Source organism: Protopterus annectens, chromosome 3.part1, assembly GCF_019279795.1.
Source record: "Protopterus annectens isolate FY-2018-M chromosome 3.part1, PAN1.0, whole genome shotgun sequence".
Taxonomy (NCBI): Eukaryota; Metazoa; Chordata; order Ceratodontiformes; family Protopteridae; genus Protopterus; species Protopterus annectens.
The window spans coordinates 664,980,168-664,998,883 of NC_056732.1; the positions used below are offsets into that span (position 1 = coordinate 664,980,168).

Here is an 18,716-nt window from a genome sequence, read left to right on the forward strand (position 1 = left end):
GTTGAAGACTTCGGTTCTGAAACTCGAAAACGAAAATTTCAGGAGTCGGCCAACTGGCACTTGCAAACTGCTTCTGCTTCGGGAACCGCGCAGCAAGAAAGACTGATGTAATGGCATCGGCTGCCTGTTTTATACCCCTGACGACCTGACGCCATGGAAGAAGGGACAGCAACCAACGCAGGACCCAAGACTTTGTTAATCAGGCTGACTGAGGGCAACCTGCCAGCAGATTACCCAAATGTAATGACTGCAACAGTGAAACACGACGAACATCTGACATGAGCAAACAGCTCCTCTAGATACTCTGCAGACTTGTGAGTGGTATATTACGTAACTCTCAGCAGAAACAGAATACACAATATACAACCAAATACAAACAGTTAACAACTTCTGAAATGTCCTATAGTGTCTTTACCTAGGCATAACATGATTACTTTTCTGAAGTACCACTCAACCTGTGTGTTAGCAAAAAACACAAGAGTTATTCAGATATGCAATGAAGAAAATATTACCTGCATATAAGAGACACCTACCCACCACTCTTGGTCCTCTTCACCAGTTACAATAATTACTTCTCCTTCGACAAATGTCAACTCATCATCATTGTCAGCTTGGCAGTCATAGATAGTTTTTACTCGTCTAATTTTATTCTTTCCCTGAATGGAAAAAAATTGCATTGTTATTTGTACAAGAAATACAGTTTAGGTAAAGATTCAACAGAAAATGGGTTAGAAGCCTGTAAATAAACTGCTCAAAGGAAGACCATGACTTTCCAAGGGAATGTTTGTAAGCATTCATTATTACACAGCTACAACTCAAGAGTCTGGAGAGTTATTTTAATAAGTCAGTCAAATAAAAAAATAAATAACAGGAAAACAGAAGTGCTTAAAAGTAGTCCGATGTACTAATATATTTCTCAGCTACTACTCTTAAGTGTTACACATTCATATGGCATACAGGCAAAGCAGCTTGTTAAATAGTATGCCTGTTCCTACTTTCATATTACAAAATCAGCAAAAGTCTCTGACTTTATCATTGGCTGTTATCGACCTGCCATCTACTGACAGTCTCCTAATTGAAACTTGAAAAAATAATCTGTAAGGCCATAATTAAGCAGCGGTTAAGACAGAAGTGGGGAGTATGATGGAGAGACACATCAAGTTCAGTGATTTAAATCATAAGGCATATGTATATAACTTCCCATCCTGACAGGGGTACTTTCTCATTGTGACATACCCAAGTCAAGTATCATACGGGCCAGTTTAGTAAATGCTTTACTTTTTTTAAATAAATTAACTTTAGCCAGCCTATTACCTAGCTGAAATTATTACAACCAATCAGAGAGAGTCAACAAAGACAACTGAGTAAATCCTCATACACCCATGCCCACTCATCGGTTATTGCTATTATACAACATTAGTTAAGAAAGAAACTGCTTCGCATTCATAAACAATGTCTTTCTATAACACCACCTTAGCATTCCTCAGTGTTGTTTCCTCATTCTGTGTTTGTTGTACTGCGCATGGGACTTACGTTCTCATACTTGAACAGTACATCAGTGCCGTTGAAAACAATCAAACAAAAAAGGAAGATCCCATAGCTTTTTTTTTTTAAACTATAAAATCTAGATAGTTTAGAGATACTTGTGAGACAGGGCGGAAATACAAGGAAAATCAGGTACATTTCTTTAGTTTCGCAGAACGTACCTGATTTTCCTTGTATTTACTCTGCCCTCCATACATACCTCTTAGTTCAGGAAATATGGACAAAGCCTTAAATAAAGCTCCAAATAGGGACCAATTGTAAATGTTGCTCTTACAAACTTAGAAAGCTGGTAGAAGAAAAAGATTTGTATTAGTGTGCGTTGTCTGAAGGATATGAAGTCTGAAACTCAAACGCACATCATTACTTAGTGACTTCAGCCCTTAGTGATTTGTTGGAAAATCAAAAATTTTATGAGGAACACACCAAAAATATGAGGCAAAAATCTGGGCATTCTGTGAAAATCTAGAGAGTTGAGACCTATGTCCCTCTAGCATACATGAACAGATGAAAATCTGTCCACTGAATAGTAATTTAGCGGCTGGAATTTTTTCTATTCGTATATTCTCGATTTACAATGGGCACACTGGTTTATCTGTCCAAGCAGTGTGCTCATTTCTGAATTATAATGAGCTATGATTGCATAATTAAACATTAAAGCTTGCTTAACCATGTGGAGTGTATCAGCGCAATGATGTCCACAGAGTTAGTTAAAACACAGGATAAAGCCAAGTACTTCTCCTAACCTATAGCGTGCTCATATTCCTATTTTATACATATATGTAACACATACACACCCACACTTATATCATGACCTATCTAAAGCTCATTAAGCTCAAAATACTGAACCTCAAAATACCTAAAAAAAAAAAATAAAACATGGAAAGCATGAAATACTGAAAACTCATAATATTGAATCACAAAACAATGAATAACTATATCCAGCTACAAAATACATCCCCAGTGATGTGACAAAGTCTAGAGCAAGTGTCATCTTGGTAGTGGATGTGCTCCTGGCTATGCTCTTATTCTCACTCAGGATAAACACTAAATCTGTCTGTTCTCCATTCACTAAACTTTATCTTAGTCTCCCAGTCTTACCCTCTTTTCCTTCGCAAACATCTTTTCCTCCCTTCTCTTTTCTCATAAATATCTTTTTCCTCACTGCCTATACCCAACTCCCCTCTGCAGCAAGAATCTCTGTCTCCTCATTCTCCACCCTAATTCCCCTCCTCTTACTTTATTTCACACTCTTCCTTTCCTCCATCCTCCTTAGACTACTCTTATCCCACATCTCCCCTGTACCTAACTTCTCTCTCTCTTCCTTTTCAAGCCCAATTCTACCCCTCATATGTTATTGCATCCTATTCCTTTCCTCCAATTTCTTTCACTACTTTTCCATCCATATCTCCCTTTTTCCTACTGCTTAAACTAGTTTCACATCTTGATCACTCAAACATACTCCCCTTTCTCAATCAAATCCTATCTCACCCTCTTTAACTTCACACAACCCACAACACAATGTCAAAATCATGGCCTGAAATTAAATGCCTAAAAATGCATTACTGTATCCTTTGGGAGGTCATTTACCCTAGGAAACTACCACATTGGCAATACTCCCCTAAGAGTTGACTAAGTTGTTCAGGATTTGGAACCTATGTGAACAGTGACCCATCTTTTGACCAATATATGTCTACTGTTGTAAGAAAGTCCTTCAATTTGCGGTGGTGGTGCTGCGGTAGCGTTGTCGCCTCATAGCAAGACGTTGTCCCATTTGATTCTCAGCTAGAGCGTCTTCTGTGTGGAGGCATACGTGAATGGGGCGTGCCTTCGTTGATGGTTGCGCATCAGGGCTGGTAACCCGGTACGTAAAAATCCACTACCAATCATTAGTGGACCGGAGTTCCGCTGTGGCGACCCCTAAGCGGGAAAAGCCGAAAGACACAAACAAACAAGTTGTAAGAAAGTCCTTCTATACTGCACAACTTATAAACAAAGGGAGTGTATCTAGATATAGGAATGCCTTTATCCCCGCTTTACTCAGCCCTCATTAGGTCAATCACTGAATATAATGCCCTCTTTGGCATGTATCTGTCCAGATGCATGAAACACCTGGAACATTCATAGAGGTACCCTACTGAAAGGATACAAGACCTAAACAGTATGTCCTAAATGCAATGACTCAAAGCCATGTCACTATACTCAGTATCCTACAGGCTGTTAAGAGGTGACTTGTGTCTGGCATACAGGGCATCCTCTGACATGTTATCAATGGATTTACTGCACATCAGCAAATCAAATGGCATCACAAATACTTGGTCTAAGAATCCGAACCGCTTCTGCAACACCAACAGAATGGTCTGGAGGGACAGGTATATTTCTCAGAGGATACTGCTGCTGTGGAACAGACTCCCTACTGACATAAAACAAAGTTCATCCCTGTCCATTTTCAAGCACAACTGAGATCATCTATGGATGGGAAACAAAAAATTTACTCGAAGAATGTCCCCTGTACTCCTAATGGACAGAAGCAGATCCTAAATGCTTTATCCCATGCATCAAATTATCTGTGGTATATCCCCAGTTATTTTTATTATTATTGGCCATGGGATGGTTAAGGCCTGTTTACAATCAAATGTGACAGGTTATTTTGAGCACAAAAAGGGAAACCTGAAATGGCCCAGAAGGGATGATAGCCTAGTACTTACTTATGAAACACTATGATATCTCTTCTTCATTTATTTTGTTTATTTACTTAACATTTTGTTTACCAGGAAAGTCCAACTGGGACACTGCCTATTTTCAGCAGAGGCCTTGAGAAGAAACACTCCAGGCGCATGTTTTTGTAATGTGGGAAGAAACCAGAACAACCGGGGAAAACCCACACAAATGCAGGGAGGACATGCAGACTCTGTACAGAAGGCACCCCAGCCGAGGATCGAACCACAGAACCTCTTGCTGGAGGCAACAACACTAGCCGCTGCACCACTGTGCCACCCCATTCATCCTCTGTACAATCTGACATAGCCCAAACTACTCCTGAGTTTTTTTTACCTTTCTTATAACTCAATAACTCCTAACTATATACTTCTGATCACCATTAAGAATGTTGCTATAATTTATGAACACACCTTTGAATTTTGCTGCATCTTATTTGTTTGTAATGTATTTTTAATGTATGTGAAGCTTTATGAGTACTGTTTCATTTTATTTGTTTATAATCCAAGTATTTTTGTTAATGTATGCATGTGGAGCTTTTCTCCGCAGGCCTCTGCTGGAAAGGGGTTTTGCATATTACAGCCAGACTTTCCTGACCAACAAAAATAAATAAATGAATAAAATAAATAGTAATACTGTTGGGAAAAGGTTTTTCATAGTGTAATGTGTAGGTTAGGGGCAGAGGTAGGGTTCGGGTTAGTACACATGAATAAGCTCACAACTTACTCATGTTTACTAAACCTACCTCTGCCCCTAACTCTAACATTACACACTGTTACTAAAAACCCTTCCCTTACAGTAACACTGTATAAGACAAAAGGACACAGAACACTCATGACATCAAACATGCAAAACAGTGAATCTATCCTATTACCTAACCCTACCCACTAGCACATACACATCAACCAATATAACCTTTTCAGCCAAACATTTATTTTCCTGCAAACTCCTACTTACAAACACTGTAAAAATGAGCATTCTGCCAAATGTGCTTTCAATATTTTGTGCTTTCACTGTTTTTTATTGCTGCAAAAACTTTTCCATCAAATGTGCGCATGCACACACACACACACACACACACACACACACACACACAAAAGGATGATGCATCGGGGATACTTCAGCAGGTGTTCTGTAAAGTACAGTTTTGTACCTACCATAAATGTAGATGTTAGAGTGTTCACCCTGCTGCAGTCATCACACTTGGGTTATCCTGTCGTAAGGTGGTCCCGCAGTCGGCCGGAATTCCAAAGTCTTGGTCCGGCGTCAGTTGCTGTCGCCTCTTCCCTGACGTCAGTGCGCCAGGGGTATATATATAATGCAACCGACGCCATTTTCTTCAGTTTTTCTTGCCCCAGATGTCAGGTGCCCCCAAAAAGGTGGTCAGAATTAGTACCAAATGGAGTGAACACTGCACAAACACAAAATCCCTTCAGCTATAAGCAAATACATCAGTAAGGCATAGAAGTGATTTTGCCAGTAAATCAGAGGGGATGGAGGGAGGGTAACCTGGACCGCAGCAGGGTGAACACTCGAACATCTACATTTATGGTAGGTACAAAACTGTACTATGTTCATTGTGTTACCCTGCTGCAGTCATCACACTTGGGTTGAATCCCAAAGCTAAGGTAGGGGGGAGGTATCATAGAGGGTTAGTGGAGGCAATAAGGCCCTGCAAAACTGCAGTGGCGAAGCCTGCCCTGGACTTAGAGTAAAGAGGTAAGTGATAGTGTTTGGTAAAGGTGTGTACTGAACTCCAAGTTGCAGCTTCTAAAATTTCCTTGGTTGGAACCCCCCTGAGAAAGGCTGTAGAGGTAGCTGTTGCCCTGGTAGAGTGGGATCTAATGGTAGCAGCAACTGGTTTTCCATGATGGGTATAGCAGAAATGTATGCAATGACCTATCCATTTAGAAATGGTTTGCTTAGATATAGCCTTCCCTTGAGAAGCTGTAGCATAGGATACAAAGAGCTGGTCAGTTTTTCTGAAAGCCTTAGTTTTGGCCAAGGAGTAACGAAGCTGCCTGTGAATGTCCAAGGAATGCAGGAGTCTCTCACCTTTGTTCTGTGGATTGGGGAAGAAGGTGGATAAGTGGATGGTTTGATTTAAAGCTACACTGGAAACCACCTTAGGCATAAAGGAAGGATTAGTTCATAGAGAAACTCTGTCTTGATGAAAAATGAGGAAAGGTTCCACTGCCATTAGTGCCTGTAGCTCTGAGACTCTCCTAGCTGAAGTTATTGCAAGGAGCAGGGCAGTCTTCCATGATAGGAACTGAAGATCTGCAGAGAAAGCTGGTTCAAAGGGAGGTAGCGTTAGTTTTTCCAGAACAAAGTTGAGGTCCCATGTTGGTGTAGGAGCTCTCCTGGGTGGTCTAATGTTTTTTGCCCCTCTGAGGAACTGCCTTAGAAGAGGATGTGAAAATAAAGGTGGATCCGTGTTGTAGTGAGCTGAAATAGCTGACGCATGGATTTTAATTGAGGAAAAGGAAAGTCCTTTCTGCAACATCTCAGCTAAATACTGTAGAATGTGAGGCATGTGAGGCTGAATTGTGTCTTGGCCTTTAGCTTGGTTCCAGGCACAAAACCTTTTCCATTTGTCTGAATAAGCCTTCCTAGTGCTTGGCCTCCTGGCTTCCAGAATAACATCCAGAACTGCTTGTGAAAGAGGAGCTGGTTGGATGTTTAGTTGATTTGCCATGCAGCTAGATTTAAAGTTTTGAGCTGGCTGTGAAGAATCTGTTTGTTTTGTTGTGTGAGCAAATGGGGTATTTGAGGCAATATCCATGGTGGGCTGTAGGCCATATTTTTCAATAGCGGGTACCAGTACTGGCGTGGCCAGTCTGGGGTTATGAGAATCAGTCGTGGTCTCTCCTTTTTGACCTTCAAAAGAACCTTTGTGAGGAGAGGTAATGGAGGGAAGGCATATGCTGTCAGGTTTTTCCAACTGAAAGAGAGAGAGTCCACTTTCCAAGCTTGATGGTGGAATGTCCTTGTACAAAAGTTTGTCAGTTGGTAGTTTTGAGGACTGGCAAACAGGTCTATGTTTGGAAGGCCCCATTTTTGAGTTATCATTGCAAATATTTGTGGATCTAGTTTCCACTTGTGGGGATCTTTGATGTTTCTGCTGAGGTCGTCTGCCAATGTGTTCTTCTGTCCTGGCAGGAATTGAGCTTGTAACTGGACTTGGTAGGCCAGAGCTGTGTTCCATAAGATCATTGCTTGCCTGCATAGAGGGTAGGAATGTGTACCCCCTTGTTTGTTTATGTACCACATTACTGTGGTGTTGTCCGTCTTTATTGCAAGTTGTCCTGGATGTAATAGATCCTTGAAGGCTGTCAGAGCTTTCTGTACAGCTAGCATCTCTTTTTAATTTATGTGCAGATTTCTTTAATCTGCAGTCCATAGGCCTTGAATGCATTGTCCTGCCATGTGTGCCCCCCAGGCGTAGTCTGAAGCATCTGTTGTGATAGTCTGCCTGGCTGGGGGCAAGGTGAAAGGCTGACCCTTGTTGAGGTGACATGCCTGTGACCACCATAGAAATTCCTGTTGTAGGCAGGGAATGAGAGATATCATTGTGTCCAAGCTGTGGCTGTGTTGAGACCATACGCTTTTTAGGTACCACTGTAATTTCCTCATATGCAGCTTTGCAAATGGTATTATTAGTATGCAAGATGCCATGAAGCCCAAAGCCTGCAGAATTTTTCTTGCAGTTAATTGGATCTTTGTTGCCATTGTCTTGAAATATTGAGTCAGTTGTAGTTGCTTGTCTGGTGTAAGATAAGCCTTCTGGGCCATTGTATTCAAGCTGGCACCCAGGAAAGTCATTTTTTGTGAGGGTACTAGTTTTGACTTCTTTTCATTTACTGTGTACCCCAGGCAGTTTAGTAGATGCTTTACAAAGGTCAGATGATGTAAGAGAATGTCTTCGCTTTCTGCTTGGATGAGGCAGTCGTCCAGGTATGGATATATTTGAATTCCTCTTTGTCTGCAGTATGCAATTACTGGTGCCAGGCATTTTGTGAAAACTCTGGGCGCAGTAGATAAGCCAAAGGGCAGTGCAGAGAATTGGTAATGGGTTGAACCTGCAATGAAACGGAGGTATCTTCTGCAACTTTGTCTGATAGGGACATGCAGCTATGCCTCCTTAAGGTCCAACGTTACTAGCCATGCTTCCTTGCCCAACATGGGAAGTAGCTGCTGTAGTGTTAGCATCTTGAATTTGGGTACTTGTAAGTGTTTAGAATTGAAAGGTCCAGAATTGGTCTCCAGGCATTGCCCTTTCTGGACACTAGAAAGAGTCTTGAGTAAAATCCTTGGCCTTGCTCTCGAGTAGGTACCAGTTGAATGGCTCCCATGTCCATGAGAGCTGTAATTTGCTTTTGTGCCTCTGTCCATTGATTTTGTGGCAGGTTTGGCATTCCTCTTTTCATTGGCAAGGTGTGAAAGTGGAATCTGTATCCTGGTAAAATTATGTCTAGGACCCATTTGTCCTTTGTGACAATCTGCCAGTTGTCTGCAAAAAGTGCGAGTTTTCCCCCCAAGGGGGCTGCCAAGAGAGTATTGCTTGGCCAGATAAGATGCAAGTCATTGAGTTTGCCTTCTGGTGGATTGAGACCTGTCTTCTCCTCCCTTCTGTGTTGTAGTGCCCCACTGGCAAGGTTTATACTGGGCTTGTGGTTGTCCTCTGCCCCTTGAGCGTCTGTATTTACCCCTCTGCGGTCTGTCAGTGGCTGGAAAGGACCAATTTTTTGTTGGCCGGTTTCTGCTGAAGCGAGGGGGTTGTACTTGTAGGAAATCTTTGACTGTCTGCATAGATTTTGCCTTATCTTCCATTTTCTTTAAAACTTCTTCTGCTTTAACTCCAAAAAGAACATCCTGCTGTAAGGGAGCATCTAGTAGTTTTGCTTTAACATGATCAGGCAGAGTTTGTTCCTTTAACCAAGCATGCCTACGTATAACTGACCCAGTGACAGCTGCTCTGCAGGAGGCCTCCAAAGACTCAAACCTACATTGTAAGGTATGTTTGCCCACCTGCTCAGTGGCGTGCAACAGATCCTGTACTTCTTTCAATTCAGATTGTTGAGGGAGAGTGGTTATTCTTTGCTTTAACTGAGAGATTAGAAATTGCTGATACTTAAGCATATGAAATTAACAATTCAGTGCTCTCATAGCTAGTGTGGCTGAGGTGTAAACCTTTTTCCCCCACCTGTCTAGTGCTCTGGAATCCCTCTCAGAAGGAACTGGGTTTTTAGCCATAGAAGCCTTAGCCCCCTTGGGACCCTGGGGGATAGTCTCTGGGTCAGCTACTGGGATTTTGTAAAGAAATTTGTGGGAATCAGGCACTCTTTAGTATCTGTCAGGCTTAGCCGGAGCAGGAGGTAGAGAGTCTGGGTTGAAACTGGATTCTAAATAGACATCATCCACAATGTCCAAAACTGGTGGGATGGCAAGTGGTCTGTGTTGTGGGAGTAAAAGAAACTCTCTGAGCCTTTTCTTTGAATCAGAGTAGTCTTGACCTTCCCAGTGAAAATGTTCCCTCATAGTGTGTAAAGTTTCCCCAAAGGAGTAGTCTTCAGGAGGAGAAGCTGAGGGAATGGAGTCCTCAGCATCAGAATCTTCATAAGGAGAGAAGGAATAGTCTTGGTCCTCAGAGGAGTCTGAAGAAATGGACATTTGCTCAGAGGAAGCAAAATCTTCCTCTTGTCTAGGCCTTTTGTCAGGAGGGGGCTGTGAACCCCTGATTAAAGAAATCAAATCTTCAGCCATTTTGAGCATCTGTTTCTTAGGCATAGGGCCTTGAACAGGAGACTGAAGTGCAGTCCTTTTAGATTTAGAAGGAGTCTTCGACTTAGAAAATGTTTTAATGGTGAGAGTTGTCGGTCTGAAAACGCCTTCAGAAACCGATGACGTTTCTGTAGCACCGACGTCTTTTGAAGCAAAGTCGTCGGAAGGGCCTGAAGTGAAAGGCTGTGTCGGCCTGGTACATTCCGTCAAAATTTCCGTAGCGGTCTCGGGTTCCAGATCTGCGGTAGTCAGGGGCTGCATAAAAGCCTCACTGAGGACCGGAGACCGGATTAGCCGAGGCCTCGGAATATGGCTTAGGCCTGGGCTGCCTGTCCTTATCCCTGTGTTTTTTGTGCATGCTGGTAGTTGGTTGTTCCGATGGCATGGTGTAGTTAAATTTCCTACCGAAGTAGTGTTGTGCGAAATCAAAGCGTCTTTTAATAGTACGCTTATTAAACCTAGCACAAAACCGACAAGAAGTGACGTCGTGGTCTGGGCCTAGGCAAGGTATGCAATAAGAATGAAAATCCTTATGAGGTATTTGCTTCCCACAAGAAATACGATTAACTTTTTCTGACATCGGTCTGAGGCAAGAAAAGTTTCCCCAATGGGGTACTTAGCTTTATAGAAGACTTCGGTCTGAAATTCGAAAATCTCAGGAGTCGGCCGACCGGCACTTGCGAACTGCTTCTGCTTCGGGCACCGTGTGGCAAGAAAGACTGAAGAAAATGGCGTCGGTTGCATTATACATACCCCTGGCGCACTGACGTCAGGGAAGAGGTGACAGCAACCGACGCCGGACCAAGACATTGAAATTCCGGCCGACTGCGGGACCACCTGACGACAGGATAACCCAAGTGTGATGACTGCAGCAGGGTAGCACGATGAACATCAGAAATTTAGCTCTCGAGCATTTCTGCAGTTGCATTTGGCTACTGGTCAAAGGAAGCAAACAAGATATTCAGAAAGTTCTAATGGAACAGTGGTAATGTGAATCTTTGGGCAACTGGTAGGATTTTTGTTAGACTTTGACATTTTCATGACAGCTAATATATTGGAGTGAATTCTAGTGAGCTGTTCTGTGGCAAGCATTGTATGGGTACTGTTTAAGGAAAAAGCTATCTTATGTTATTCCCAGCAGTACTTTTGGCAAAACATACTACATTTGCTGGTATGAGGGTGATCACTGCAAATGTCTCCCAAACATACAGCAAGCTCCAAGTTTATAACATTTACGGGATGCGAGGGGGCTATGTCCTGCATGAAGGTGTGGGCAATGCAAGGCTGTAAACCCACATAAATTATTGTCTTGATACTTCTGTGGTGTACTGAGCATCTTTCTAACAACGTCACTTGAAAATATACTTCATTTTTAGGCTAATGATATGATAAAATTACTTCACTGTGTTCAATAAATTGATCTAAACCCTGATGTGTTTTGCTGCTACTATAAAATGACAACAATGCATTTATTACAATGTTATCCCTCCCCATCTTTCTTGATTGTTTGGCTTACCCTCCTTACTAATCCAAGTCAGAGAGCTCTCCCATCTCCCATGATGGTATGTGGTTCCTATTGTCTCAGATCTGGTTTGCCCATGGAAGAATACTAGGATGTCTTATTACAAAAATGGGACTAGGAGTAAAGCTTCAAGCTTAGACCTACTAGGTTTCTCCAGAAAGAGAAGGTGACGATTTGGAAGGAGGTCAGGATATTGAGATGGATGGAGATTGATGACAAGTCTCTATTGTTATGGTAAGTACATAACGTCCATATTCTATGTTGTCTCATTGATCCATCTCAGTTGACTGTGTAATATTTACAAGCTGCTTTGCATTCTGATCGGCATCATGGCAAGATATCCCAGAGGATGGGCATCCTCGGACTTTGATATCAAGTCCAGCTTATAGTGTTTGACAAAAATATGCATATTAGACCAAACTGTTTGCTGAAGCACAGGTTTTTACCCACAGTGGAGTGTCTGAAGAAGGTAGTAGAAGTTGAAATGGATCTAGCAGAATGAGGTTTTGGTTTGGATGGAAGAGTTATGCCTTTTTATTTTACTTTACTTATCTATTTATCTGTTGTTTTGTTGAATGGGTTAGTCCCATTAGGCTAGTGGCCTCTTTTCAGGGGAGACCTGAGGTGGTATTCATAATATTAGGGGAAATTTGGCCAGGGCATCAAGACATTTACCCCACTTTTTTCGATAGTTGCCATAGGATCTTTTACATCCACCTGATCTACTACCAACTCAGGCAGATGGGGCTGTAGTTTAATATCTCATCCAGAAGATCAACACACTCAAGCTACAGCAGCTGTCCTTATGGTGTGGGAATAGAACCCACAGCCATCTGCACCAAAGGTGAGTGTACTGTACTACCTGCTATGCCACTGACACTGCCAGCTTTCTGAAATATAAATGAAAGTAATGCAATCAGACAAACATCTAGCAGAGGAACTCTGGTCACTTTGGATTGATTTTTGGCCTTTGAAAGGGATACAAATAGTTAGTTGTCCTTATGAATAGGTTTAATTTGATGACGACAAAATCTTAACATGTGATGAACTTCCAATGTATACACAGAATGCATTCTTCTTGATTGGAATGGTAGGGGCAGAAGGAAAATAATGGTTCAAGGCTGACTCAGAGGCTATTTTCAGTACAAAGGATGGGCTCAGACAAAGAAAGGCCCTGTCTTTATGAATGATCACATTTGGTTGTTTGCAGGACAAGACATCTATAATTCAGATACTCTGTGACTGCCATCAGAAATAAAGTTTTCCAAGACATGAATTGTAAGGAGAAGATAGAGACAGGCTGATTCAGTCCTTGAAGAGTCAGACTAAGGTCCCACTGAGGTACAGGATCTTTGGTCTCAAAAAAAAAATCCATTGGGAAATGGTTTGCATATCTTGAGGGAAGCTATGGATATAGACTGTAAATATGAGTGATAATTGGAAATTGCCGCAAGCTAGATTTTAATGGTTCATATGTATGTATTAGGTTAATGGCCCTGGAGCCTTTACAAGCCTAGCCCATAGGATTACCCTGGCATTGTGCCACTTGACCTTAGTTCCCAGTGCCACTGTCGAGTAGAGCCACTGGAGTGATCCTGGGGTGAATTTTCTATTCCCAGCCACTCATCAAACTTTCTCTTGAAGAGGGCCAATGAGGTGCTCTGCTTGACATGTATAGGAAGTCTATTCCATAGCATGGGGAGTCTCTGGGTTATGAACCTGTCCCTCCAGCATGTTCTGTTGATTGTGGTAATGAGGTTGAGCTTTCTGGACCGTGTGGTGCTGAGGGATTAGGATTTCTTTAGATGTAACATTTCTAACACAGCTGGGTCAGACATGGCTTTGTAAGTCAAGCTGAGATCACCTCTAAGTAGGCGATATGAGACAGAGAATAGTTGGAGTTACAATGACCTCTTTCTTTCTGGATGCAAAACCCTCAGTAATGAGATGTGCCACACAGAAGAACTTTCTGACCACAGTGGCAATGTGGTGGTCAAAAGAGAGGCTGCTGTCAACCTGTGTTCCCAGATCTCTTATAACGCCTTCTGTGTTCAGTGAACTACCATCGATGTGGTAATTCATGGGAACCGGGTTTTTCTCAAGGGGGATGACGACACATTTTTTGGCATTGAACTTAAAGCCATGGTTCTGACACCAGTTGTTGGTCTCAGTGAGGCCTCTCTGTAGGATGTCAACATCACTGGGGAAGTTAATAATAGCTCCCAACTTGCAATCATCTGCGAACTTTGTCAGCCAGAGTCCATTTGTGTTGGCCTGGACTTCAGAGTAGATAGCAAACAGGAGAGGACCCAGGACTGAACCCTGTGGGACTCCACTCGTGACTGGTCGGCAGTCTGACTTGCAGTCAGCTACTTTCACACTGTGGGTTCTATCTGTGAGCCAGTGTGCAACCCACCTAGTGATACAGGGGTTGATGCCTAGCTTAGTGAGTTTTTCTATGATTCCTGAGTGGGGAATGGCATCAAAGGCCTTGGCCAGATCAAGGTAGGCTGTATGAACCACCTTGCCTTCATCCACAGCTCTAGTGACTGACTCAAAGAAGTCGACCAAGTGGAGCAGGTATGATCTACCCTTCACAAAACCAAATTGTGTAGGATCCAGAGTTTGGAGATTCCCTATATCCTTGTTTATTAGGTCCGTGATGAAGTGTTCCATAGCTTTGCATATCAGACTCATCAGGCTAATGGGGCGATAGTTCCCAGGGTCTGTAGTCGCTCCTCCTTTGTGGAGAGGGATAACTGTAGCAGTGCGCCATTCGGTAGGAACAAAGCCTGAGGTGAGGCTATGACTGAACAGGGCACACAGGTGAGGTGTCAGTTCACTTTGTAGTTCATTAGAACACAGCCAAGGATATTGTCAAGTCTCAGAGAAGTGGTATTCTTGGCCTTGGACAGTGCTATTTTAACCTGTGCAGCAGTAATACTGGGTGCCTGGAAATCAATGGTATTGTGATGGTTCCTTGGGGGGAAGAAAGGGGTAAGGCTGGCACTGAATCTGTTGGACAGTATATTGGCAATATCTGTTGGTTTGGTATAGGAGGTACCATTGTGCAGTAGCTCAGAGCAAATCTGGGTATTGCCGTGGAGATTCTTTACATAACTACAGAAGTATGGTAAAATAACTTGCCCCAGAATCAAAAACACATGCTAAAAATTGTTGAATAGAGGGGAAAAGGTGCTGAAAAGGGGTCTAAGCTTTTACCAGCTGCCCATGAGGAAAATATTTTCCACTTACTTTTCTAGAGTTTTTTAGTAGAATGCTTTAAATACTTCTGAAAGGCGGTCATGATCTGTACAACTTTGGCACTCAGGGAATGGTCATTGGCCATCACTGGAACTGGGGAAACCAAGCAGTTGGCCTGAAGGACTTGATGCCCATGTGACCAAAGGAGATAATGCCAGCCCAGCTAGCTGGAATTTTGTAAATTATATGTCACTGGTGAATATCGAAATGATTTGTATGAAATGCTTACGTTACAAATGTATTAGAACTGTATGTCGTGTATATCATACTGCTTGTACAGACGTGTGTGTTGAAAATGCTTGTGTTTAAAATAGATCCACCGTGTGCCCTACTGGAAAAGAACAGAAATGTACATGCACTATTGAAACGGTTTAAATGTATATATTTTAACACTGGAAACAGGGCTACAGGAGGTTAACCTCACTATTATAACTGTTTAAATCTATATATTTTAACATTGGAAACAGGGATACAGGAGGTTAAGCTCAGTTTAGTAAATTTTAGAAAAACAACTGAAATTAAATTACTTTATGGCTAGGCCATAAAAGATGGTATCTTTCAGTCTTCAGTGCAGCAAGAGACACAATGTCTGTACTAGGAAACTTTCTATATTGTCTTTAGGGTGAATTAATTACTAGTTTTGACAGCATGAAGGAATGCAACTGTTTTATGACTTCCAGCATCTGCCAGAGATCCGAGGAGAAGCCCTTGTCTGTATATTTTTACAGGTAGATGCTAAATGCTACCAAATGCCATCAATAGTTGTTTTGGGCCTGGGAACTAGCAGTCAGATGACAAGAAATTATGTCATTCTGCAAGTTATCCCAGCAGTAATATTTGAGATATTAATTTGAGAAGTCTCTTAGTGAGACAGAGCATTCTGCATTCTGTCTTGGACCTGACAGCTAGAAATTCCATTCACCACATCTGCCTTGCTCTAATTACATAAGTTTCTAGGGTATAGTAATTCTCTTAGACACAGTCAGGAATATAGTAAAGCTTAGTTCAGATATTTTTCTTTATTTTAGACTGTCCTGCAATGTTATTTTAAATATTTCCTTTGGTTTTGAACTCTGATGTCACTGTGAAAATATATTTAGTATTGTCTTGTTCTTTTTATTATTTATTATTAAATATATTTAAACCTTTCATTGTGGCTGATTTTTGTAGAGATATTTAAGTTTTGAGGGTACTTGCATATTTATTTGGTGACACTGTTTGGGCCACTCCTAACAGCCTCGCTCTTAGTCAAACTGCCATCTGTATTAATATTAATATTACACAGTAAGACTGGACACCCTTTGTTAAGGGCCTTAAGGTACCTGGCAGAAGGGTTCTGGTGGCAGTGAAAACTACCTTATAGTCTGGGCAAAAGGGGGTATAGCTAGTAAACCTATGCCAGCCTTTCCCAGATGTAATTGTGTGTGTGTGTGTGTGTGTGTGTGTGTGTGTGTGTGTGTGTGTGTGTGTGTGTGCATGTGTTTGTGTGTGTTTGTGTGTCTATGGGCAAATCAAAATCTCAAAGTGTGTTTGTGTGTGTGTGTGTGTGTGTGTGTGTGTGTGTGTGTGTGTGTGTGTGCGCGCGCTTGTGTGTGTGCGTGTGTGTGTGAGTGTGAGAGCTACTTGGGCAGAGACACAAAACACTGGTTGGACAAAGACAGTGTTGGAGGACTTGGAACCCTGGCTAAGGACTCAATTCTATAGCTGTGCCAGTGGGGAGTCTTACTGGGGATCTGGAGAAAGAGTGAGAAGCCAGCCCTGGACTGACTGTGGTCTCTTTGTGCTTTTAACAGAAATTGCACTTGATGTAGAGAGCTGCATCTGGAAATACTGTGTGTGTACTTGTCATCCTCCCAGTGTATGTCCCCCCACTGGTGACAGTGGTGAGGATTGAGGTTCCTTGATTTTTTGTCCAGTGGTGGAGCATCACAGTCCAAATGAGGCTTGCTGGACAGGTAAGAAAGAAGATCATGCTTTGACTTTGGGTAGCATGGAGGTCATACTAGATTAAGCTATATAGAGGGAACCAGATATACCTGGAACAGAAAGGGGCAATGAGAATGAGAGTTGCCTTACCCTGTGATGCTTTCTGCAGAAACTTTTTTTACAACAGGAAGACAGGGAAAGGTGTAAAGGAGTCCATTTGGCCAAAGATGACTCAGAGCATCCCTCAGTTATTGTCTCTGGGGAGGGAAAAGGGCAATGTCGCAGCTACATGTTGTACTGCATTCTTTCACATTTCTACAAATCTGATAAGGTACTTGTTTGTTACAGTCTTTTCGATTTTTCTCTCAAGTGAAATTGCAGAGTCATAGGGGTTAGTAGGCTTGCCTGGAACATTCTGGGATGGCTGGCCAACATCTCTGGTCTGTTCTGAAAAGTCTTTGTTGATCCTTAAAGGTTAAGTTACCAGGAAAACTGGTAAACAGCTAGGGTATAAAAACTGGGACTCTCTGTCATTTGGTAGAAGCCTCACTAGTGGAGTGGACATACTGCCTGGCACTTTCCCGATACAGTCTCCTGCCTGACCGCAGCAGGCCTTCCTGGTTGAAGTGTGGACTAGGATGAAGTCTCTTTATCAGTGATGTATTAACTTTTTTTTATTCTTTGACATTAATATTAATGCTTGCCTGACATAGAAGTATAGCTGGTTTGATATTAACATTAATGCTTGCCTGACTTAGAAGTATAACTGGTTTGATATTACTATTAATGCTTGCCTGATATAGAAGTGTAATAGTGTATTGTCTAATAAAGCTTTTTTCGTTGTAGTGAAAATTATTTGTCTTGATTATTTCTGTCCTGCTAAGAAATTGTGTTTAGGCAATGGATTTTCTTGGCATAGTCAGCAGGATTCAAAATATTTATATGTGTAAATGCATTCATTGTTTTGATCAGTATGTACAAAAGTATAAAACTCCAACTGAACTGTGTTTAGGCAATACAGCACCCTCATGGAAAAAGTCCCCAAAGTGTAAACCGTTTTCCAAATCAGTCCATTGGCCTGAATTCCCTATTAGGCAGACGGAGGGCAGAGCTCTCTTCTGATAACCCCTTTGTTTTGGTTGCTTCAATTACAATGGAATCTACAAGAGGTCGCTTGTTCCAAGGACCAAACACCTAACCTGAGTTACAAAGTATAGATTCCACCACATCTGTGTCCTCTCCATGACTACATCAATGACTGATCAGTAGGGGAACCACCCAGGAAGAAGCTGTGTATGTTCTGAAAGCTTTATTAAACACTTCATCTGCTTGAAGGAGTGTCGGTGGGCCAGTTCTCCCTTTATCACATCAATTCCATACATTTACTGAAAGTGGCACCATCAAGGAAGTCTACTGGGAGAACCTCTCCCATCATCAAAGTCTGCTTCTTCCATCAGGAATTCCTGAGGGTGAATATGTCCACAACCTCAAAGGCAATACACAATTGTGTGCAGAGCTCATTGTAAATGGAGCCACCTACACTGAGCCAGAAGATATAGCAAACCTCCTGGAGATAAATTCAGCTCCAACTTTACCCCTTTCTCTCCCTCAACCTTTCCTCAGGAAATACCATCAAATATAACTCCCCCTACTATCACTAGAGAACAGGTCCTTAATGTTCTTTCTAAGACCAAGAACACTGCATCAATGGGCTCAGACAATATCCCAGGATAAATGGAGAAGAGCAACAGTTATCAATCTGCACAAAGGTGGGCCATCTACAGACCCTTAAGTCTCACTAGTCTTATATGTAAAGCCATGGAAAAAATATCATGGAGATGTACAATAGAGATATAGTAAACCTCCAGACACTGGACCCAACTCAGTTTGGTTTTGTCAAGGGCAGATCATGCCTACTCAACCTGGTGGATCTTTGAGAAGGTAATCAAAGCAATGGTTA

At 42.0% G+C, this 18,716-nt stretch overlaps 1 protein-coding gene across 4 annotated transcripts in view; it reads right to left on the bottom strand.

Moving 5' to 3' along the window:
• The window catches only part of ASAP1 (ArfGAP with SH3 domain, ankyrin repeat and PH domain 1), a 2,547,392-nt gene that overhangs the window by 18,526 nt on the left and 2,510,150 nt on the right, over window positions 1-18,716 (bottom strand). For all 4 annotated transcript variants that reach the window (XM_044067036.1, XM_044067034.1, XM_044067035.1 and 1 more), the window contains one exon: window positions 534-656. In XM_044067036.1, coding sequence (XP_043922971.1) covers window positions 534-656 — 123 coding nt within the window. The remainder of the gene's footprint in view (window positions 1-533; window positions 657-18,716) is intronic.